The sequence below is a fragment of the Emiliania huxleyi genome (genome assembly GCF_000372725.1).
Source record: "Emiliania huxleyi CCMP1516 chromosome Unknown EMIHUscaffold_185, whole genome shotgun sequence".
NCBI classification, from domain to species: Eukaryota; Haptophyta; order Isochrysidales; family Noelaerhabdaceae; genus Emiliania; species Emiliania huxleyi.
This window is the reverse complement of record NW_005200738.1, coordinates 76,004-96,783: the sequence shown is the minus strand read 5'-3', so window position 1 is coordinate 96,783 and position 20,780 is coordinate 76,004. Positions and strand designations below refer to the sequence as shown.

At 65.5% G+C, this 20,780-nt stretch overlaps 7 protein-coding genes across 7 annotated transcripts; 3 read left to right on the top strand and 4 right to left on the bottom strand.

Moving 5' to 3' along the window:
• Nucleotides 1–3,733: 3,733 nt before the first annotated feature.
• EMIHUDRAFT_232819 (hypothetical protein) lies at nucleotides 3,734–5,094 on the top strand (the record flags this gene model as incomplete). Its single annotated transcript, XM_005782849.1, has 2 exons — nucleotides 3,734–4,683; nucleotides 5,073–5,094. The coding sequence occupies 2 exons, from the start codon at nucleotides 3,734–3,736 to the stop codon at nucleotides 5,092–5,094; spliced, it is 972 nt and encodes a 323-aa protein (XP_005782906.1).
• Nucleotides 5,095–7,085: 1,991 nt separating this feature from the next.
• EMIHUDRAFT_232818 (hypothetical protein) lies at nucleotides 7,086–8,600 on the bottom strand (the record flags this gene model as incomplete). Its single annotated transcript, XM_005782848.1, has 3 exons — nucleotides 7,086–7,119; nucleotides 7,273–8,121; nucleotides 8,473–8,600. The coding sequence occupies 3 exons, from the start codon at nucleotides 8,598–8,600 to the stop codon at nucleotides 7,086–7,088; spliced, it is 1,011 nt and encodes a 336-aa protein (XP_005782905.1).
• A 1,904-nt stretch (nucleotides 8,601–10,504) lies between these two features.
• Nucleotides 10,505–11,712, bottom strand: EMIHUDRAFT_365420 (hypothetical protein; the record flags this gene model as incomplete). The annotated part of the gene is made up of 2 exons (XM_005782847.1): nucleotides 11,230–11,712; nucleotides 10,505–11,065 (listed from the first exon to the last, which is right to left on the bottom strand). The coding sequence occupies exons 1-2, from the start codon at nucleotides 11,689–11,691 to the stop codon at nucleotides 10,505–10,507; spliced, it is 1,023 nt and encodes a 340-aa protein (XP_005782904.1). The 5' UTR covers nucleotides 11,692–11,712.
• Nucleotides 11,713–13,802: 2,090 nt separating this feature from the next.
• Nucleotides 13,803–14,988, top strand: EMIHUDRAFT_232814 (hypothetical protein; the record flags this gene model as incomplete). The annotated part of the gene is made up of 5 exons (XM_005782846.1): nucleotides 13,803–13,832; nucleotides 13,978–14,130; nucleotides 14,257–14,355; nucleotides 14,429–14,497; nucleotides 14,920–14,988. The coding sequence occupies 5 exons, from the start codon at nucleotides 13,803–13,805 to the stop codon at nucleotides 14,986–14,988; spliced, it is 420 nt and encodes a 139-aa protein (XP_005782903.1).
• Nucleotides 14,989–16,816: 1,828 nt separating this feature from the next.
• Nucleotides 16,817–17,515, bottom strand: EMIHUDRAFT_43763 (hypothetical protein; the record flags this gene model as incomplete). The annotated part of the gene is made up of 1 exon (XM_005782845.1): nucleotides 16,817–17,515. A coding segment is annotated over one exon (699 nt), but the record flags the coding sequence as incomplete, so codon positions are not given.
• Nucleotides 17,516–17,855: 340 nt separating this feature from the next.
• On the top strand, nucleotides 17,856–18,606 carry EMIHUDRAFT_232811 (hypothetical protein; the record flags this gene model as incomplete). The annotated part of the gene is made up of 3 exons (XM_005782844.1): nucleotides 17,856–18,041; nucleotides 18,186–18,217; nucleotides 18,546–18,606. 3 exons carry the CDS (start codon nucleotides 17,856–17,858, stop codon nucleotides 18,604–18,606), a joined length of 279 nt encoding a protein of 92 aa, XP_005782901.1.
• A 159-nt stretch (nucleotides 18,607–18,765) lies between these two features.
• Nucleotides 18,766–19,803, bottom strand: EMIHUDRAFT_232810 (hypothetical protein; the record flags this gene model as incomplete). The annotated part of the gene is made up of 1 exon (XM_005782843.1): nucleotides 18,766–19,803. One exon carries the CDS (start codon nucleotides 19,801–19,803, stop codon nucleotides 18,766–18,768), a length of 1,038 nt encoding a protein of 345 aa, XP_005782900.1.
• Nucleotides 19,804–20,780: the final 977 nt, after the last annotated feature.

The window sequence follows — 20,780 nt, the reverse complement described above, 5'->3', positions numbered from 1 at the left end:
GTTGGCTCGCCAAAGTCTTTCTTCTCGATGGCGCTGGGTCCTCCGCTGACTGGGGCGGGCGTGGGTGTGCGTGTTTTGTAGAGAAGCAAAACGCACGTCGTCCGGGTTCTGTCGTGTGTCGAGCGCGGCGTGCGGGCGGGGAGGGCCCCGAGGGGCGAGGGCGAGGCGCTGAGACGTGCGAGAGCCTGTGGCGAGAGCTAAGATAGAGCAGTGCCAGTGGCCAGTGCGAGAGTTACACACGACACACACGACACGACAGGGACACAGACACAGACACAGACACAGACGCAGACACACACTGCGCTCCCCTCAGCGGGTAGGGAGACGCGAGCCCGACGGAGTCCGGTGGTGGGGGCCCACGCAGCCAGCCCCTGCGTTGCAAAGGTTGGTGCTGAGCCGCCGCCGCCGCTCGCTCTCGAAAAGCGTCGCGCTGCTGCCCGTTCCCGGAGCGACGAGCGCGAGTTTGGTGGCCAGGGCCTTGCCTGAAGGGGGGCGGGGCAAGGGGGGAGAAGATGAGGACGTCACCGAGCGGGGGCTGCCGGGAAGGTGGTGGGCGGGGCGTGGATGCACCTTAAACGGGCGAGTAGCGGGAAGACCGTCGATACTCCGGCGGAAGAGTGCTCCCCCGCCGCCCCCTGGGTCACCCCGAGTGACCTCGCAGCCCACGCCGTGAGGCGCTGCTGTCAGGGGAATGTTGGGGGCGCGCAAAGCCGCTCGGAAGAGACGGCCAGGAGCCAAGGAGCGGCCGGAGCGCGGCGAAAGACCGAGGGGAAGTGGCCGCCGCATACAGCCTCCGGCGGGCCTCCGGCGGAAGCCTGCGGCGTGGCGCTGCGCGCGACCGGCCCCTTCTCGGTGCGCTGCAGGACGATCTCGCTCAAACGTGCGCCTGCTGGGGCGGGGCGGTCACGAGACCGGCTGAAACTGCGGCCGCAGCTGCTTGGGGGGGTGAGGATGGCCGGGCTTGAACGGCTTCTCGCGAGGTGCCCGCATCCCGACGCAGCAGCGATTTCGCCACCTTGGTCTTTCGCGGCCTTCGCCGAGCGCAGGCGAGGCCAGGGGCAAACTACGGTAAATTTCTTTTTACTCGCACCCGCGCCCGCGCCGAGCCAAAGGTGCTCCGCGGAGCCGCCAGGCGCCCACCCCGGCGGTTCGCTCGCTACGCGTCGCTCACCGCCGGGGCGGGCGCCTGGCGGCGCCGCTGCGCAAAAATTCGGTAGCGACTCCGTCGTCCCTAAATAAAAGCACTCACGGACTCCATACCCGAAAGAAAGAGAAGGGAGCTCGCGGGAGAGGTGACGAGTGAACTACAGGTAGTGGGGAAGGCAGCCTCGATTGCCATACAGACATGGGTGCGAAACAACGACAAGACCAAGGCAAGGGCAGAGGAACGAGAGAAGAATATAGGGTGGATAAAGCGCCTGTTCACGGCATGGAGGGTGAGCCACACCGAACGTACCGAGCGAAGGGCCGAGCGGAAGGAGGACGGGGAAGATGACTCGGAGGAGGACGAACCAGTGGAAATTCAGTTGTCAGATGTCACGATGCATCCGAAGGGGACCCCAGCGCCGGCATCATCCGTAGAGGCACGAGTGTTCGAAGAGAGAGTGGACCTGAGCAACAACATGACGTGTAGGCAAATGATCGGAGTGGGAGTCAGAAATGTGGTCCTTGCGCGAGGGGAGCTTGATAGACTCGAGGGGCCAGGATACGCCGCGAGGAGGACGGAGTTGCGCAAGGCGAAAGAAGCCGCGAGAACAAGGGACCGGCAGGCGGCGGCGTCGCAGGACGAGGCAGAAGAGAACGACGCGACAGAGGAGGAAGTGACAAGGGAGAGACCGACGAGAGTGGGACGGCCGCGAGGTGGCATGAAGGTTGCAGCGAGAAGCGGCGAGAGACTGCGAAAAGAGATACGAAGAGGCAGACTCCCCAGGGTGGGCGACGGCTAGCGCACCACACTCCTCTCCTTAAAATCCCTGTGTGGTGGCGGCGTGCCGTTCTCCCATCCCTCCCTTGGGTTGTGTGTTTTCTTTCTTTCTTTAGGCAATGGGGTCCTTGCGCGAGGGGAGCTCGATAGACTCGAGGGGCCAGGATACGCCGCGAGGCGGTGCGGCCGCCAGTGCCGCCATCGTTTCCGCCATCCACACTGCCACTTCCGCCCCCGCCGCTGGAACAACTGCAGGGTCGTGGGGCCGCCCCAGTGGCTCCACACCAGGCGTTTTGGCCGCGTGGGCCGCCTCCGTACCCGCCGCCCCTACCACCGCCTCCACCCCCGCCGCCGGCGGGGCCGCCACCGTATGGACCCGCTCGGAATAACCTGGAGGATCCGGAACCGCCCCGCCGGAGGCTGGAGTACCCGGGAGGAGGAGTTGGGGGAGGGGAGTTGCCGCAATACGATAACGGACCCGCCGGCGAGCCGGAGGGCCGAGGCCGGAGGGCCCCGGGGGGGGCTTGGGGTCAGCTGTCGGAGGAGGCGAGAGATGAGCTGACGCGGCCTCTGCGAATAGAGTCGGGACGTACGGACGAGCCGAGGACGATAGAGAGACAGCGGGGACGGCGCGAGTCCTCGACCGAAGGGAGCTGGCCCCGCTTCCCGGGGAGGGGCGGCGTGGCGATCCAATGCCGCCGCCCTCGCCCGAGGAGTCGGGCATGGGATCACCGTCGGTGATGGCGACAGAATCGGACAGAGAATACGAGACGGTGGCGGAGCCGCGGCTGAAAAAGGCTAGGAGGGGAGGTCGGGCCCCGCGCCCGTCGGATATTCGTCGGAAGGCGAACAAGAGGAAGAACTCAGAGGAGAGGGGAGCCTCCTCCGGAGTGAGGATGAGGACCCCGCGCGAAGGGGCCCTGAGCGGTGACGGCGTGTGAGAGTGCGTGTCGTGTTCATGTCTGGTGTTCATTATAGCTCCGAGTAGAGGGGGCGGTCTGCTGCTAGGGGAAACCCGGAGCGCGGAGCTAACCCTCGGAGACCCGTGTTTACTTTAGGCCCTTTCCCTGCGAACGCGCACCCCCGGGGCTAGGGCTCTCTTGCCCGCAACCCGACACCGATCATCCGGCCCGCTGGGTGCGCTTCTTAGCTCCTCGGCCCTGGATGTGAGGTCATCAGTGAGGTCACCGACTGCACTCCAAACCGATCATCCGGCCCGCTGGATGCGCTTCTCAGCTCACCGGCCCTGGATGTGAGGTTACCGACTGCACTCCAAGTGCTCCAAGTACTCCAAGTGCTCCAAGGCAGCCAAGGGAGGGATGGGAGGACGGCACGCCGCCACACACACACAGGGATTTCCACTGTATATTTTCAGTGTATGTAGCTCTTACCTACATTCCCGGAGGAGCACTGTCCACTGATTTTGAGAGGTGTGGTGCTAGGCCGTCGTCCACCCTCGGGCGTCTACCTCTTCTGAACTGTGTTCGCATCTATAAATAAATAAATAAATAAAACGGACACACCAAACAAGGGGTGGGAGAAGGACAGGGTCCCCACCTGCGCCGCTGCGCGAGCAGGATCGAGTGATATCGAGAGGGGCGGGGGGGGGGGGGGGGATAGAGAGAGATAGAGAGGATCTTGGAAGGACGATCAGGGACACAGCTTCAGGGGATCCTTCAGGGGAACGGGAGCAGGCGCGACATCACGTCGCTTGCCGGGAAGTTTCTCGCGCTTCCAGCGGCGCTGCCTTCGCTCTAGGTGGGCTCGGCCTGTTCCGACGCTGCACGAGCCGGCTCGAAGACAAGGCAAATGCTCTTCTCTTGCCTCACCGCTTCCTCGGTCGTGGTCGCTCCGGTTCCGCGGCGCGCGGCGCTCGCGATCGGCACTGCCGCCGCCTCGCTGCGGCCACAGGCCGCGTGCGCTGCTGTGGAAGCAGGTGCATCGCCAGCGAGCGCGATGACGCTCGGCACCATCCTCGAATCCACATCGGCACTGCCCGAGACGACCCGCGCGCCGGCCTCGCTCGTGCTCCGTCCCGAGTACGGCATTGAGAGCGCTGACGTCCTCTACCCCGAGTGGGCGCTCGGCAGGTGGGCCGCTCGCTCGACGCTCAGAAGCGTGCTGGCGCCGGCCGGCGACGAGCTCTTCTCGCCGGGCCGCAACGGCACCGAGGCGCTGCGGCGAGCGCGGCTCGAGGCGGGCACCGCGCTCGAGTACCCTGTCAAGTGGATCCAGCCGGGCGGGCGCGTGGTGGTCGACCGGGAGTACAACGTCGCCTCCATCTCGCGCGCAACCATGGGCCCGGAGGCGGTGCAGGACGCGCGCGCCGACGGCCCCGACCACCTGACGATGGTGCTGCGACCTGCCGGTGCGCCGTCGGGCTCGCTCTTCAGCGCGGACCTGCGGGTGGTCGGCCGGAGGACGGACCCATACCCGCTCGCGGAGCGGCCTAACTTCTTTGCATGCGCTGAGACGACGCGGCAGACTGTGACGACCGTCGCGGGCGAGCGCGCCGCGCCCGGACCGCCACGCGCGCCGCTGATCAAGGAGATCGAGACCATCTGCACTTACGAGCTCGACTCGCGCGACAGCAGAGTGATGCGTGGGCAGCAGCGCACCGCCTCCTTCCTCGTCCCGGACGCTGGCTACACGGGCGACCCGAGCCTCGCGGAACTCGCGGCCTCGCGCCTCGCGCGCGCGCCAAACGGCCGTATCATGGCCGTCGACGTGCGAGTCTACGACGTGACCTACACGAGATTGTGAGCTCACAGAGCGCTCGGCTGCCTCCGTGCCCGGCCGGCGGCCGCGTCGCTGGCCCGTACGACCGTGTTGGACCGCGAGCTGTCTCGCGCTCGACACGCACCGCGTAGCTTCATATGTTTAAAAGCATGATTCACTGCCTATTTCTTTTTGCATTAAGGAGTAATGGAGAAGTCTGTCCGCGCCTAAGGATTCTGCCATTCCTATTGGCTATTCTGCTCTACTACACAAGGATTCTTGCTATTCTACCTCTCACTAGATTCCCCTTCCCAGGTTCCTCTTCTGCTCAGATATTCTGATTCTCTCCCCAGACTCTCCCATCTTGGCCCCGCTTTCAGCTTCCTGATTCTCCATTCTCGTTTCCTCCGCTTCCTTTCCGATTCTCTAGGGCAGCCAGAGCCAATTCCTGATTCTGCTCCCCCCTCCCGATTCTCCTGTCTCTCTTCCTATTCTTGATGCTCCATTTGATTCCTGATTCCTGATTCCTGATTTGTCGGATCGCCCACATTTTGACCGGGATTCTGATTCCTGATTCCTGATTCCTGATTCCTGATTCCAACATTTTGACCGGGATTCTGATTCCTGATTCCTGATTCCTGATTCCTGATTCCTGATTCCTCGGAGTTACGCATTTCGGCGGGATCCTATGTTGGCCTGACTCTCCGAACTCCTGAGCCGATATTGCGTGTGCGCGGGGCTTCACACAGCTCACTCAAACTTCGCCCGCGGCAGCATGCTCAGGCGCGGGTCTCTCTGGCGCTCCAGCCTCACATCAGCGCACTCAGCGCTTAGGCCTCGGTCCGGCGTCCGCAAAGGCGCAGTGTGTGGTGCGGGCTCTGCCCGCCCCCCCGAGGAGAGGGGGGGGGGGGGGGCGCTCCCGCGCGGGGGGGAGCCGAGCGAAGCTCGGCTCGGGTTCAAACTATAACTAACCCTCCCCCTTTTCCCTTTTTCTAAAACTGCTCGCCGCGAGCGGCTCGCTTCTAAAACGAGCTCGCCGCGGCTGTCGCCGCGTCTCGCCTGTCTAGGCGTCGTGATGCGTGTGTGCTTTTGAGCTGGGCGTATAAGAAGAAGAAATTGAAGCACTCCTCCCATTGACTTAGTACGAGCACCGAGACACGAGACAGCAGCCTACCCGTTCTACACCCACACCGCCGCGGAGCTGCCTAGCTGGCGGGTGCATTCACAGCGAGCCCGCGGGCTTGGAGACCCAATCAGACAGCACTCCCCACAGCAAAAGAGCAGACGTGCCGCTGTGAGCATCGCTGAGCAGCACCAACGCTTGCGGGGTCGCCGCAGGCCGGCGCCAAGCTGCATCTGACGCCGGCATGCCGTTCAAACCCCGGCACCAAGCGCCCGCGGGAATGGGAGACCGCCTGCCCAGAATTAAGATCGGCCGCGCACTGCTCTGGCTCCACCATGCCACCGCCCATGAGATCTCTGACGCACGTGTGATGAGCCGCCGTTCAAAAGTGACTGTACTGTGCGGAGCGCGGAGCGCACTTCGATGGCAAAGTGGGTGGCGCGGAGGATACGGCGCGTACACATGAGCGTGATTGGTTGAGTGAGCATGCCCAGATGGCCGGCCGGCCGGGCTACCGCCCCTCGACGGGCAAAAACAGGAATCAGGAAACGAGAGTCCGGCCGGGTTGCCAAGAAATCGGCGGGCAGCGCGGAAAATTCCCTTTCCGGCATCCGGAGGCAGAAACCGCAACCGCGCGACAGAATCTGATAAGGCGAGAATCGGACGGACAGAATCAGATCGAGTAGGCAGAAACGGAAGCTGGGTGAGGAATCCTGCCCGGAGGCTGAGTGCGTGGAAAGGGGACGGGCAGAATCAGATCGAGTAGGCAGAACCGGAAAAGGAGAGTGAGAATCAGAAGAAACGGACACGAATCCCTCTCGAGCCTCCGCATACAGAATCCTGTCTTGGGTGGCAGAATCGCTAGTGCAGAATCCTCAGGCGTGGACAGGGTTCTCCAAGACTGGCATTAAGCATATCTTAGGGCGCACACAGAGGCGAGAGAGCTCAGAGCCACAGCGGCGCACAGGAGTGTCTCAGGGACAGGGTCTCAGAGTGGAGACCCACTGAGAGTAAAACCCACGCGCCCCGGCGTGTGGGTGTGCTACCGAGACGAGGGAGGGAGCAGGACTTTGCGGAGATCAGCAGGAGGATGTACGAAGAGATTAGGAGCAGCAGGGACCCGAGGGACCATGTGGAAGACGGGCGGCTAGTCGCAATATCGGGAGGACGACCCCCCAGCTAGTCGCCGACCCCACACCCACAAAGAACCCTGCACAAAGATCGCACGGGCGGGGACCTGTTCCTTTTTACCCATCTCACAGTAGAGAGGTGTCCGTTTTTGTTTGTTTATTTATTTATGTGCTACCGTCTCCAATCGAGCTACACTGAGGCCAACGCCTCCGCAGCCTTGGCCCTGCAGCAGCTCGGCCTCCGCTCCGGAAATGCCAAGTGCGCTCGGCAGCCCATCCGGCGACGAGCCTGTGATGCTGGCGTAGACCACGATGGCCGCGAGGTAGGTGCCGAGAGGGCAGAGGGATGGGTGGCGTCCCGGTCGTAGAGGCGGTACCACAGATCGCGGTCGGCGCCATACACGAGCTCAAAGGCCGACCCCACGGGTGCAATGATTGGCGCGCGGCCGTCGGTCGTTATGAGCGACGCGTACCGCCTGTACCCCTCCTCCACGGCGTCATTCATTGGCAAAAAAGACTGGAAGTGTGGAGGACGGTTGAGGCTGCCGCGGCGGCCCCATGTCTGGTAGAGGACCGTCGTTGCTCCCGCCTCCTTGATCGCGGCGTCGAGCTGAACGAGCGCCCTGGTCGACGCCTCAAAGTCTTCGTCTTGATCCGTGTAGCAGCACCTGCTCGGGATGTCAGACCGATCCTGCAGGACCACAAAGTCAAAACCACTGGCCAGGGCCACATGGTGGCCGGAGCTCGGGGAAGACACCTCCTGCCAGTGGTAGTTGAGACTCGAGCCCCCCTTTGTCAACGCCTGCACGCGGGGCGAGTCGCCGAGGGCGGCGAGGAGTTGAAGTAGCACGCCATTGACGCCGCCATTGTAGTACGTGTACGAGTTGCCCATCATGAGGACCGCAAGCCCAGGAGGCGGCGACGGCGGCAGCGGGGGCAGGCCGAAAGGTGCGCAGCCGCCGCAGACCTCTGGGAATTCCTCCGCCACTTGCTGACATGCGGACGGCTCAGATTTCCCCTCGACGTCCTCCACCCAAGCAATGCGACCGCCACAGGTGGCGCTCTCCGTCGGTGTGGTGGCGAGAACGGTGGCCGTGCAAGAGCTGACGCCGCAGCGGCCGACGGGAGGTGGGGGCGCGGAGCACGCCGGCGGCCGCTCCTGGCCGCAGAGCGTCTCGCTCACCCAATACGGCTCGTCCGTCGCAGGATCGGCGTTGGCCCCAGTCCTCGATGCGAGGCAGCGTGAGCCCGACTCATGCGTCTCGCTAGGCCTCGCGGGGAAGCTGCAGCATATCGGCTTGCCGAAGCAGAGCTCGCAGCTCTTGTAGTGCGAGGCCGCCGATTGATCGAGGCGGCAGTACCAGGCGTATCCCGGCGAGGCGATTGGTGTTGGTGCCGGCCGCGGCGGTGGCGATGGCGAGGGCGACGGCGAGGGCGACAGCGAGGGCGGTGGCGGTAGTGAGGGCGAGGGCGAGGGCGGTGGCGGTGGTGAGAGCGAGGGCGAGGGCGGTGGCGAGGGCGAGAGCGAGGGCGAGGGTGATGGTGAGGGCGAGGGAACGGGCGCGCAAGGGTCACACGGGACAGGGATCTCGTCGGCGACAAACTGCTTCTCCGCGACGAGTTGCTTCGCCTCGGCGAGAGACAGGGCTCCGCCAGCCATGGTTTGCTTCCACTCGATCCGAGCTCCGCAGGAGTAGGTCGCCATTGGCGTCTGTCGCTGGCAAGTTCCAGACGTCACTGCACTCCAAGGCAGCCACTTGTGTGTCGGTTTTCGTGGCACCATCGACTGCGTTCTGCAAAGAAGAGCGCGCAAGCGGAGTTGTCGCGAGGTGCCACATCTCCTTCAGTCGCCGAGAGTGGTCATTTGTACGACGAGTCGTGAGTCTTCCGACGAGCGAGCGATGACGAAGAGGTCCTCAGCACCACCTTCGGGGAGCTCGTATCGATCGGCCGCGCCCGTCGCGAACTGCTGTAACTTGCGGTGCGTGCTGACGTACGTACGTTGCCGGTCATGGTTCGCGCGCTGCGCAAGGACCAGAGCTCTCGGCCAGTCCAAAAGACGGCGGCGCTGCCATCCTCCGAGGTGTCGCGATGCGCCCGCGACGTCGTCGCGCCCTGGCTGTCGCGTTTCGGCAACGGGCTCGATCCCCTCACCCTCACCTACATGACTGACGTGCCCTCTGCGACTTGGCCGCTGGGTGCGGATCACCCTCTGTCAGGGAGCCACACGCTCCCCAAATAGAGTCGCTGGCTGTGCGGCCGTAGGGCTCTCCGCATCGCTGCACGGCGTGCCGCTCGTGGTTGTGGCGCATGGCGTGCGATGGAGGCTGGAGAGCAAGCTGCCGGGCGTCTCCCGAGCGCTGCAGGTGCTGCAGGCCGCCGCTCCCGAGCGGCCGGTCGTCTTCGCTGACGGCACGGACACGGTGTTTGTGCGATCCGCTCGTTCGGATGTCGACGGCGCGCTCCTGCAACAGGTCTCTCGCTCCTCTGGCCGAGTGGTCTTCTCGGCCGAGTGTGGCTCGTGGCCCCGGTGCTACCGCGCAAACTACACAGGCCACGCGCTGCACCACGCCTGTCTCGCAAAGGGGCATCGCACGTGCTTCCCAAACTCTGGCGCGTACATTGGCTCGAGCTCCGCCCTGCTCCGTCTCCTTCCGGAGCTCGTGCGAGCTCAGGCGCCGGGATTCGGCAACAAGGCGGAGGAGGGGGACGACCAGGCGGCGGTGCACTTTGCACTGCTCGGCACGGTAGCGCGAGGGATGGATCTGGCGATGGACGAGGAAAGCGACCTCTTTCTCAACATGAACGCATGCAAGGGCAGCGGCCGGCTCAAAAAGTACCACGGCCTCACCGAGCGCTGCCACTTTGGGCCCTATGAGCCGATGAAGACGCTGACGCGCTCCTATGGCGCGCCGGGCCAGCTGACGATTGGGCAGCGCGTATCCGGGAAAACTCACTCGCCGCTGCTAGTCCATGCCAATGGGAACCACGACCGACTCGACCGCACTTTCTTTGGACGCCCGGGCGCTGGAGGCGAGCTGCGCCTCTCCAGAGAAGCCGCGCGCAACCTAACCGCGCTGTGGCGTGGCGCACTGCTGCCTCAGCCAAACGCACAATTGCTCCACCCAGTGCTGCTGATAGACTCCGCCAGGGGAGGCCCGTGCAGAATAGCGACGCTGGACGAGCTTCTCAGGTCTTAGAGTAGGAGTACGCTGACGCGTGGGACACGGCAGACGCGCGGCCGCCGACACGGGGTACGGTATAGCTCGGGGTAGGTGCAGGGAGGCCCACCAGAACGCCGGCACTGCGCCACACACCAACTAAATAAAAGAGACAGTCAAAAACATGAGGCGGCCATGTTTTTAGTTATTTAGATTAAGCCGGGTGTTTTTAGATGAAGCCGGGGGCGTGCACGCTGCTCGCGCCCTGGAACAAAACAACAAGCGCAGCGCACGCCGATGCGCGGCCTCTGTAACGTCTCTATCGGAGCATCACGATCTCTAGCATTCAGGGTGCATGTAAGATGGGTCGCGGCGACGCGGACACCGAGAGCTGCAACGCGAGCGTTCGAGCGGCGGAGTCTCTCTGCTGTGCGCACCGCGTGTCAGTTCAGGGCGGTGCGCACAGCACGCGCGCGGTCTGCCTCATCAGACGCGGCGCCCCGTCGGGGGGCGGCGGGGCGACCAGACCCTCCTCCTCGCCTGCGGCGAGCGCCCGCTCCGCCGTGCGGTAGACGACGTCGTCGTCCAGATAGGCGCCGCGCGCGGTGGCTGTGGACGGCGGCGGCGTCAGCCATGTGTGGTTGAGGCACTGCTCGATGGTGGCGCGCGCAGTCGCGTCGATGGTGAGGAGCGCGTCGCAAAACTCGCGCGCGGCGGGCGAGAAGGGGCAGGAGCGGTTGTACATGCGGAAGATGGCGTCGCACGGGCCGACGCCGTTGGCGACGCTCTGCGCCAGCCTGGCGAACCGCCAGTCGGACGCCTTCGCCTCGTCGAAGGGGAAGAAGCCAGACAGCAGCGAAAAGACGAGGACGCCGTACGCCCAGCAGTCGACGGGGGGGGCGTGGTAGCCGGCCGAGGCGAAGAAGAGCTCGGGCGCCATCCACGACTTGGAGCCCACGCCGTCGTACAGCAGCACCGGCTCGACGCTGCCGTCCGGCGCGAGCGGGACCTGCGGCAGGCGAGGGGAGGCGAGGGTGGGTGGGCGAGGGGAGAGCGAGGGCGGGTGGGGAGCTGCCGTGCGGGGTGACGGCGGCGGCGGGGGGGGGGGGGGGAAAAAGGCCAATTCCCTCTCCAAAGGGGGGGGTTCCCCCGCCGGGGGACCTGGGGGGGGAGGGCAAAAACAATCCGCTTTGGGGCCCTCGGGTCCTCGGCTGAGAGCATCACGTTCTCGAGCTTGACGTCGCGGTGCGCGATGCCGCGCGAGAGGCAGTGGCGGAGCGCCTCGGCGATATTTCTCGCAAAGGGCCGCGCCGCGCGCTCCGATAGGCAGCCAGAGTCGATCAGCCGGTCAAAGAGCTCTCCCCCGCTGCAGATCTCGAGGAAGAGGAACGCCCTGCCTCCGGGCCGCGGGTCCTCGACGAAGCCATGCAGCTCGATAATGGCCGGGTGGCCCGCCACGAGCTCTAGTATCTGCGCCTCCCTGCGCAGGTCCGCCACCCTCCCACGCTTGGCCGCGACGTAGAGCGGCGGGGATGCAGTCTGGTCGACGGCGCGGAAGACCTGTCCGAAGCCTCCAGAGCCGAGGAGACGGTCGAGGTTCACCTCGAACCTCCCGATCTGCTCCCGCGACGACATATAATGTGTGCGGGACGCGATTACCCTGTCTCACTAGCCCTCCTTTCTGTCTCACTAGCAGTAGGCCGTGGCCTGGACCGGGACGAGAACGCTGGAGGCGAGAAGAATTTTCGCAACAAAGCTCTTATAAATTTTGGAAAGAAGTTGGGCTCGGAGGGACGGCCGGACAAGCGCCGACAAGGGAGGAAGGAGAAAAAACAGTGCCCGAGGCCATGGCGGCTGCAGGCAGCGAGTCCCAGCAGGCGGTGGCGTGACACGAGGCTGCTAGGTTTTCTCTCGAGATATTCCTTATTCGCCGTCCCCGCCGCTCAGACCCGCATCAAGGCGCTCGTCCTCGACTTTGACTCGACACTGTCAACCCCGACATGGCTGTCGCGCGCGCAGCAATGGGCGGTGGCCGACAACTTGCCGCTCTTCGAGTCTATGGACGAGGCCGAGATTATCGCCAACCTCGGTGGCGCGGCGCGGCTGGCGACGCTCCACACGCTGCTTGGCGCGCTGGAGGCGAGCGGTGTCGTGCTGCACATTGTCTCGATCGGCCGGAAAGCGGCCATCGTCCCGCACCTTCGCGCGGCGCGGCTGCTGCCGTACTTTGGGGAGCGCGTGTGGGGGCAGGCGTGCCTGCGGTAGATAGAGGACGGCGGTGGCACGCAGAGAGGGGAAGGAGTGAGCGGCGGCACACAACAGTCCCACACGGCGTGGCAGGACTGCGAGGAGCTGCGCTCGCTCGGCTTCGTCAAGGGCCGGCTCATCAAGCGGATCATGCACGCGCGCGGCTGGGCGCACGCCGAGGTGCGCCCACGGCTGTGGCCGGTGGTAGCTATAGCTCCGCCGCATCAGAGCCATGCGGTCCACTCGCTTGGCCCGGCGCCGACGTGTGGCCGTGTGAGCGCCGCCGTAGGTCCTCTTCGTCGACGACTCGCAGGAGCACCTTGACGCGGCGGCAGAGGCACGCAAATGCAGCGGCAGGCTTGCGTCCGCACGGCAATCAGCGCAGCATTGCGGCGAAGTAGGTGTGCCGCACGATGATGGTCACGAGCAAGGCGGTGGTCGGCGGCATGGGCGATGCCGAATTCAGTGCCCTCCGAGCCGCCGCGGGGCTGCCGCCGGCGACGGCGGCGGAGGGCGCGGGGTTTATCTCCTCTTGACCGCCGGAGAGATACTCCGCCGCCCCGCGCCCAGAAAAAGAGAAAGTTGTAGATCACACATGTAAACTACATCATGTGGAGAGAGATTTTTGTCATCATGTATGCGCCGTGAGGCCGCGTTCGTTGGTTTTGTGTGGATTCGCGCGCGGCTCGCTCTGGCGATGTCTGCTCACCCACGCCCCACGACAAGAAGAGAGACCCAACGTGCCGTTCAGCGTTCTGCCGAGCCCAAATACTCTAACTGTGGAGCACCGCTCTTGGAGCACACTGCTGGAGAGGGAGGTGTCAGTTTTTATTTATTTACTGCTGGAGAGTGGAGTGGCGAGTGCAGTCATCAACCGCACATCCAGAGGGCCGGGGACTTCGAGGCCGGGGAGCTCAGAAGCGCACCCAGCGGGCCGGATGATTGGCATCGGGTTTGTGAGAGTCGTGATTTATTGTTGGTTTTCAAAAATCTCTCGCCCTCACGAGTGGGGTCTGGCCACTCTGCTCTCTGGCGGCGGTGGCCGCGGGCCTTTTGTCGCTTGTTTGTGTCGACTTTGATATGGCATATGCGTGGCGCGTGTGTAGGCTCCGCTGGAGCGCTGTGGTCCGCCGCTGTCCGCGCGGGCGGTGGAGATGCGAGGGTCGCCCCCCCCTTACCTTCCAGCTTCCTTCCTTACCTTTACCTTACCTTGCGTTTCTAGCCACGGCTACTTTCTCTCTCTTTGGTGCTTGGAATTCATTATCCCAACCCCCGAGGGATGCGGGGAACAAGACCGCATCTGAGAAAAGACCTGGAAGTGTCGCATTATCCCAACCCCCGAGGGATGAGGGGAACAAGGTCGCATGCGAGGGGATCGCAATCTCTCCCATAATAACAACGAGAAAAGACCCGGAAGTGTCGCATGTGCATGTGGTCTGGAACTTTTGCTTTTGCCTCCGGCGGACATAGGAGGACTAACTGCGATACCGCCATTGACCATGGCGTCAGCGAGCAGTGTGGCGGGCGAGGTGCGCCACAGCGTCGCCATGGCGGGGGGGCGGGCTTGGGGGTGGGAGGGGGGCACCCCGCCCGAACGGCGCTGCAGCCAGCAGCGGTGAGCTCGCCTCGCAACGCCAACACCGCTGCGGTAACCAGCGCTTATGCCGCCCCCAGGTGCCTGCTGACGACGACACGGAAGGTGAAGGCGCGGAGGCGGAGGGCAGGGAGGAGGAGTGCAGGCTGCCCAAGCAGAACATCATGCGCATCATGAAGAAGGAGCTGCCCGAGAGGAGCAAGATTGCGCGTGACGCAACTTCAGCCATGACGGTGCCTAGCCCCCCCCCCCTTTGTCTGCGGCGCGGCGGACAAAAGCGCCGCCGCCAACCCTCCTCTCCCCGACTTTCCCTCAGCTCTGCAAGCAGCGCCCAGACCCCCGTTCGCTGTTCTGCACAGGAGTTCCTGAACGAGTTTATTTGCTTTGTGTTCGCCGAAGCAAACGACCTCGCGCAACAGCAGGGGAGCAGGGTCGTTAAGATGGAGCACGTCATCGAGGTGCGCCCACTTGGAGGGGCCCGAAGGCCCTCGCCACCCGCGTGAGAGTCGCCTCTCCGCCTGCTCTCCGCAGGCCGCGCAAGACTTGGGCTTCGATGACTACGTTGGTGTCCTCAAAGAAATGATGACGGAGGACGGCGAGGTGATACAGCCTCGCAAAGCCTCGCGCAGGACCGCGGCAGGGACATCCACCGAGGTGGTGGACTGAGCACCCACTGTTTCGGGCCGACCAGCTGCTGCTCTCGCGCGCTGCTTTTGAACGGGACTGCGCTGAGTCTGACTCGAGCCGCCGCTCCCCCGCGCCCTTGTACCTTTGCCTCTCAGCATGCATGGCCATGCGCCGCCACCCTGCTTGTGGCTTTGCGCGCTTCCCACGACGGCATTCTCTGCTCGCAGCCCCCCCGAGTGCTACCTGCGCCCCGCATTCGGCTGCCCATCTCGCATCACATATCCATCGAACATATCCCGACCGCGAGACCGCGAGCGAGCCGCACCCATCTCCCGGCCGAGGCCTCGTGGTTGGCGTTGCTTGGCCTTCCAGCGCCCTACTAGTTACCCTCTTAGGCTCCGCACTTTCGCGCTAAGATCCGATCTGCGTTCGAGAGAGCGACACTGTACCTATCCTTCACTTAGATCTTAGTATCTCTCTCCGTGGGTGACATACGTCTCGTGTAATATTTGAGCACCACATGTACATGTAATGGTGAGCTGTGTTGTCTTATGTTACTCGTACACGTTGTGTCATCTAATCTGCACATCTTCCAATCGTGGACGTGGTTAATGCAACACAACTCTCACAAGAGATCAGGCCCCACCGCGCAGGGGAAGGCGCCGCCCCCGGCCCCCGCCGCCCGCGCCGCCAGTGCTCGAACTTTACCGGTATGGGAGTTTTTGGCTAATCAAACACGCTTCCCTAGGCCTGCACTAATCAAAAAGTGGTATGGGAGGTAGACCACCTACCTCTCACGGAAACACCATGACCAAAGCCGAGTCCGAGACCGAGTCGCGAGAGGCGAGAGTGCGCACATTTTTGCGGCGAAATCGGCGAAATCGGCAAAATACCCGGTATTTTGCGGGTATACCTGCAAAAACCCGGGTATACCCGGGTAATACCCGCACTTTTGCATGGCTTCGCCTCCTGGGACCACACCCTCAGCCGCTACACTAATCACCACTCCGCATACCACTTTCGCATACCACTATACCATACCACTTCAAATCGCACGCCGCCGATAGGTTAGGGTGGCGGCACGGTCCACCGGGGCGGGGCGACTATGGGCCGAAGTGGCCTTTGCCACCCTTCCCCTTGCCACGCGCGCCCTTTCCGCCGCCCTTGCCCTGGCCGCGCCCGCCCTTGCCAGCGCCTGGCCCAAGTCCCTTGCCATTCCCGCGGCCCGCCTGCGGCTCCGCTGCCGCTGCTCCTGCCCCCGCCGTCCCCACCTCTCCCGCCGCCGCGGCGACGAGCCTGGCCTCCTCGGGCGTCTCCTCCGACTCGCGCAGCCAACTCGGCGCGACGTTGGGCTCCTCCGCCACCGCCGCCGCCGTCGGTGGTGCGTGCAGGAAGGCGCAACCGTGTTCGGACTCGGACCGCACGCACGTGCCGGTCGCGTGGAAGGCGAGGCAGTGCTGGCCGAATCGCGCCGACCACCAGCCCATCCGCTCCTGCTCGGGCGAGGCGGGTGTGGGACACACGTGGGGCGGCGGGCGGCTGCGCGCGCGAAAGGGGGTGCGGGGCACTGGTGCGTTCAGACCGCTACGTGTGAGCGCGCTCCTGCTCGGGCATCGCCCGCAGCTGCGCCACTTGCAGGTCGGTAGGCGGCACGCGGCCGGCGCGGAAGTACGTGTCGTCCGGCTTGCCCTCTCGCCGTGCCTTGCGAGCCATCCGCGCCTCAAACTCCTTGCGCTTGTCCCGGTTGCGCCTCTCGCACTCCGCGCGCCAGCCGAGCGCCTCGATCGCCTCGGCGTCCTCCAGCGCGACGACGCCGCCCTCGGCGTGCGCCACGCAGGCGCGCACGATCGCGCCCAGCTGCGCCAGACTCGACGCCGCCTCTAGGCGAGGAAGCAGCCGCGTCTCCGCCAGCGCGTCGCGGCAGATGCGCCGGACGTGGAAGCGCGCGCAAGGCACGTCGCTGGGCCCGCCGGAGAGCACGCCGTGCTTCTCGCACAGGGCGAGGTACTCGAGCGCGAGCTGAGGCCGCGTGGGCAGGCCTCCGCCGCTGGTGCTGCTGCCTGCCGCCGCCGCAACCTTGGGAAGCTTGGGCAGCGCCGCGAGCTCGCGCTTGAGCCTCTTGAGGCGCTTGGCGCTCTTCTTGGCCGCGGTCGGGTCAACACTCTTGAGGAGGGTGCTCCTCTTGGCCGCGGTCGGGTCCGCGCCGCCCGCGCCGCCGCCGCCCTCCCCCAAGGCGTCGATGCGCTTGCGCAGCTTGCGCTTGCGCTGCGCAGCCTCCGCCGCCGCGCGGCCGAAGATGGCCGGGTCGTCGAGCGCCCCCTCCGCTGACATGACGCCGTCCGCCCCTGTGGCGGCGAGCGCGGAGAGGAGGTCGGCGGCGCTGCGCACGTTCCCGTTCGACAGCACCGGCATCTGCTCCCCGGCCGCACGCTTCACCTCCGCCACAACCGCAGCCACCTGCTCGAGGTGCGCGGGCCCGTCCCTGCGGCGAGTCGCCGAGCCGCGGTAGCGTCCGTGCACGGCGAGCAGCGCGCAGCCCGCGTCGCGCAGCTGGCGCACGAAGGAGAGGGTCTCGTCGAGCTCGTCGAGCAGTCGGATCTTGCAAAAGACCGGCACACGTAGGTGGCTGCTCAGCGTGCGCACGATGGAGAGCACTGTCGCGCGGCCTTCCGCTGTCGCGCACAGGTACGAGCCAAAGTTGCCCGAGTGAGCGACCCTCTGCGGGCAGCCGAGGTTGAGATCAACGGCGCACACGTGCGGCTCCGCCAGCCTGGCCGCCTTGAGCAGCGTCGCGGGACAGTTGCCGCAAAAGTGGGCGACGAGCGGCGCGTCACCAGGCGCGGTCCGCAGCTCGGCCTGCCGGTACGCGTCATCCTCCACGAAGCGCGCCGAGTAAATCATCGGAGTGTAGCAGAGGTCGGCGCCGTACTTGCGCGACAGCAGGCGGAACGGCAGCTCACTCGCACCGACCATAGGCGCCAGGACTAGCCGGTGCGGAGGCAGCGGCCGGACCGGCGTCACATGACTCGGCAGCGCGGCTCGGCTCGCCTTCTGCTTCTTCTTTGCACTCCCAGCCGCGGGAGCACCACTGCGCTTCTTTGAGTGAGTGGAGAGCGCGGGGACCTTCATATACAAGGGGGGGGGGCGTAGTCGTCGCCCCACCAGGGCGGTCGCGGTCGGCGGATTTCTTTTTTGAAATTTTCCTTGTCACACTCGCTGTCGGGGATCGCTTGTCATGTGACAGAGCGTGGTGCACGGCGGGTTTCTCCTTCTTCGCGACTGCCTGCACCACTCACTGCCTGCGCCTCGGGCAACGCCTCTGGCCCAAACGATGGGTGGCCATGGCGGCCTCAACATCCTTCCTCAGAAGTCGTGGAACGTGTACAACCGCGACAACCGCCAGAAGGTCGAGCGCGATGAGGCGGAGGCGGCGGCCGCGGCGACCGAGTCGGCGCGTGCGGCGGCCTCGCAGCGGATGCAGGCCAACGTCGAGGAGATGCGAGCGCGGCGTGCGGAGGTGTCTGGCGAGGCGAGCGCGGCCCCGCTGCGCCACGTCAACTTCTTCGAGGCCGAGGAGCTCGCGCGCGGCAACGAGGCGGCCGCCGCCGAGGCGCGCGCCGCCGACGCTCGCGCGACAGCGCGCCTCATGCCGGACCTGCAGCTGGGCCGCTCCGCGGCGGAGCCGCGGCCGTGGTATGCAAACATAACCGCGCCAGCTCTGCGGCCGCACGGCGCCGCGGCCACCGCCACCACCACGAACGCGCCGGCTCTGCGGCAACACGGCGCCGCTGCCAGCGCCGCTGGCGGTGGCGGCGGCGCTGGCGGCGGCCGGTCGCCCGCTCTCCTTGCACAGCCTGGCTCGCAGGCCGCGGAGCGGCCGGGGTCGATCGGCAGACGCGATTCGCGCTCGCGCTCGCGCTCGCGCTCGCCATCGCGCGACAGCAGCGGCAAGAAGAAGCGGAAGAAGGAGAAGAAGGAGAAGCGCAAGAGGAAGCGCAGGAGAGAGGACGACGAGTCGGAGGCAGGCAGGAGGAGCGGCGGCGGCGCGGCTGAGGGAGGAGGAGCGGCGCTCGCGCGGCTGAGGGAGGAGCGGCGGCGACGCGAGATGCTGGAGCGGCGGCGTGCGGACGAGGTGCTCCTCGACGGCCCGAGCGCCCGGCCCTCGGGCGCCGTGGGCGCGTAGGGCTTGGGTGGTTGTTTTTCACGAAACAGAATGGAGCCCTCTCTCTACGAACCGCGTTTCAGATTTTCCGCATTTTCGGTTGTTTGTGCGCGTTCCGGCTTGGCCAAGGCGACTCCACCAGCCTCAGCATCGCCCGTTGGGAGGCACACCCCCAGTCGCACGCCGCGCCGGGCACGCTGAAGTGCCGCACCTCGTATGCGGCGGCGGCCATCGAGCCGGCGGCGGCCTGGAACATCGCCCGGAGGTGCTGGATGGGCGCCTCTGCCTGGCCGACGTACGGCGTAATCTCGACGACGGTGGTGAAGGGGCGGCAGAAGAGGAGGTTGGTGAGGGCGCCGTCGTGACCGGCGACGACGAGCGAAGCGTTGGTGAAGAGGCGCACCTGCTCCACCAGCGCCAGCGACGCGAACGTCCCTCCCGTGACGACGGCCGTGCTCCAGCCCCGCTCGCCGAGCGCGAGCCGCAGCGCCGCCAGCTTGCTCGAGTTGCCTCGCAGCAGCAGCCGGTGGTGGCGGAAGATGGCGGGGCCGGCCGAGGAGGAGGCAACCTCCCGCGAGACGAATAGGCCGGACCGAGCGGGCGCACTCATCCCGTCCAGGTCGAGGCCCGCCGCCTTAGCCACCTCGAGGCGGGCCCACCTCCAAGGCCGCTCCGCCAGGCAGCAGTCGAGGTACGACTGCGCAGAGCCGCACCGTTCCTGCGCGCGCTGGCGCATCGCGGCCGTCCGGAGCGCCATAGCGTCGCAGCGCCTCAACCACGCGACGGAAACGCTGCTGCCGTTGCCCACTCGGCGGCCTTTGCCGAACGCGAGCGAGGGGCCGTCCCAAATCTGCACCGGCAGCACCTCGAGCACTCTGGCCACCATCCGTGTCCTCGGCACGCCCGCGAGGGTGACGCACCGGTGCGGCGTGGCGGCGAGCTGGGCGGCGATCGGCACCAGCAGCGCAAACACCGTGTGGTAGTAGCTGCCCATGAGCGTCCGCACGTGATTGCGCTCGTCCGGTGGCACGGCAATCCGGAGGCAATCGGCAGGCGGCGTAGCTGGAGGTCCTTGGCGGGCAGGCGACGGAATTGCGCGCGATCGGACGTCGAGCATAGGGACCCCCCGAACGTGCTTCAGCAAGCAGTTTCAGAAGCGCTTTTTCTGCAGCGCTGTGCTTCTCAGGGTTTGGACTTTCTGCGGGGTATGGTATGGTGCTGCAACCCACCTCGAGACCATACCCCCCCCGCCTGCTGACAGACCCAGCCTCCCGGAGACCGGGGATTGGCGGTCAGGACCATACCCCCCCACCCTTTGGGCCGCGAGGGTACCATACCCCGGAAAAAGTTGGAACCCAGGGACCACACAGGCATGTTCACAGCGAGCGATGGGGGCGCCGGTGGAAGGCGTCGAAACCATGGCTCTGCGAAGCCGAAGGCCGAAGGCGAAGCTCGAGAGTGGAGAGATTTTTAGCAATACCAAACAAATCTAACACTCACACGTCATTTGGGGCCTGGAGCCCCTGCAGACTGATCTTTATGGTGGTTTAAAGGCCTATTTCGGCTCTTGGGCGGCCGCCCTCAAACCCTATAGGGTTTGCGTTCGTCCGCGCGCGGCCCCAATGCCGGGCGCCCTGTTCACGCGCGCGCGAGACGTGCAGACAGGGTTGCCAGGTGAGAGCGAATGGCGCGGTTCACGCCTCGCACAACAGAGAGAGAGATGCGCTCTGCATGGTGGGACATAAAAGAGAGCGAGTACTTGGGCGAGTAGGCCGTGCGGTCGACGCTGCCGCGCGCGACTTTGCGCGCGAGGCGGCGCAGCTTGAGAACGGCGGTGGGCGAGAAGCCGCCGCCGAACGTCTCGTGGAGCAGCAGGTTGAAGTTGTTGCGCTTGACAAAGATCGCGTCGTGGTAGAAACCGCGATGCGCCTTGACGTAGCCGTGGCCGGTCTTGTGGGAGAAGGGTTGGCCGGGCTGCCCGCGCGCCTTGCAGCCCATGTTTAGGCGGCGGGCCTTCTCTTCGGTGTTACCAAAGGCGTAGGAGTGGCCAACGGAGGCGGGCGTGCCGCCACTCGAGGCGTTGCCAACGCCCGG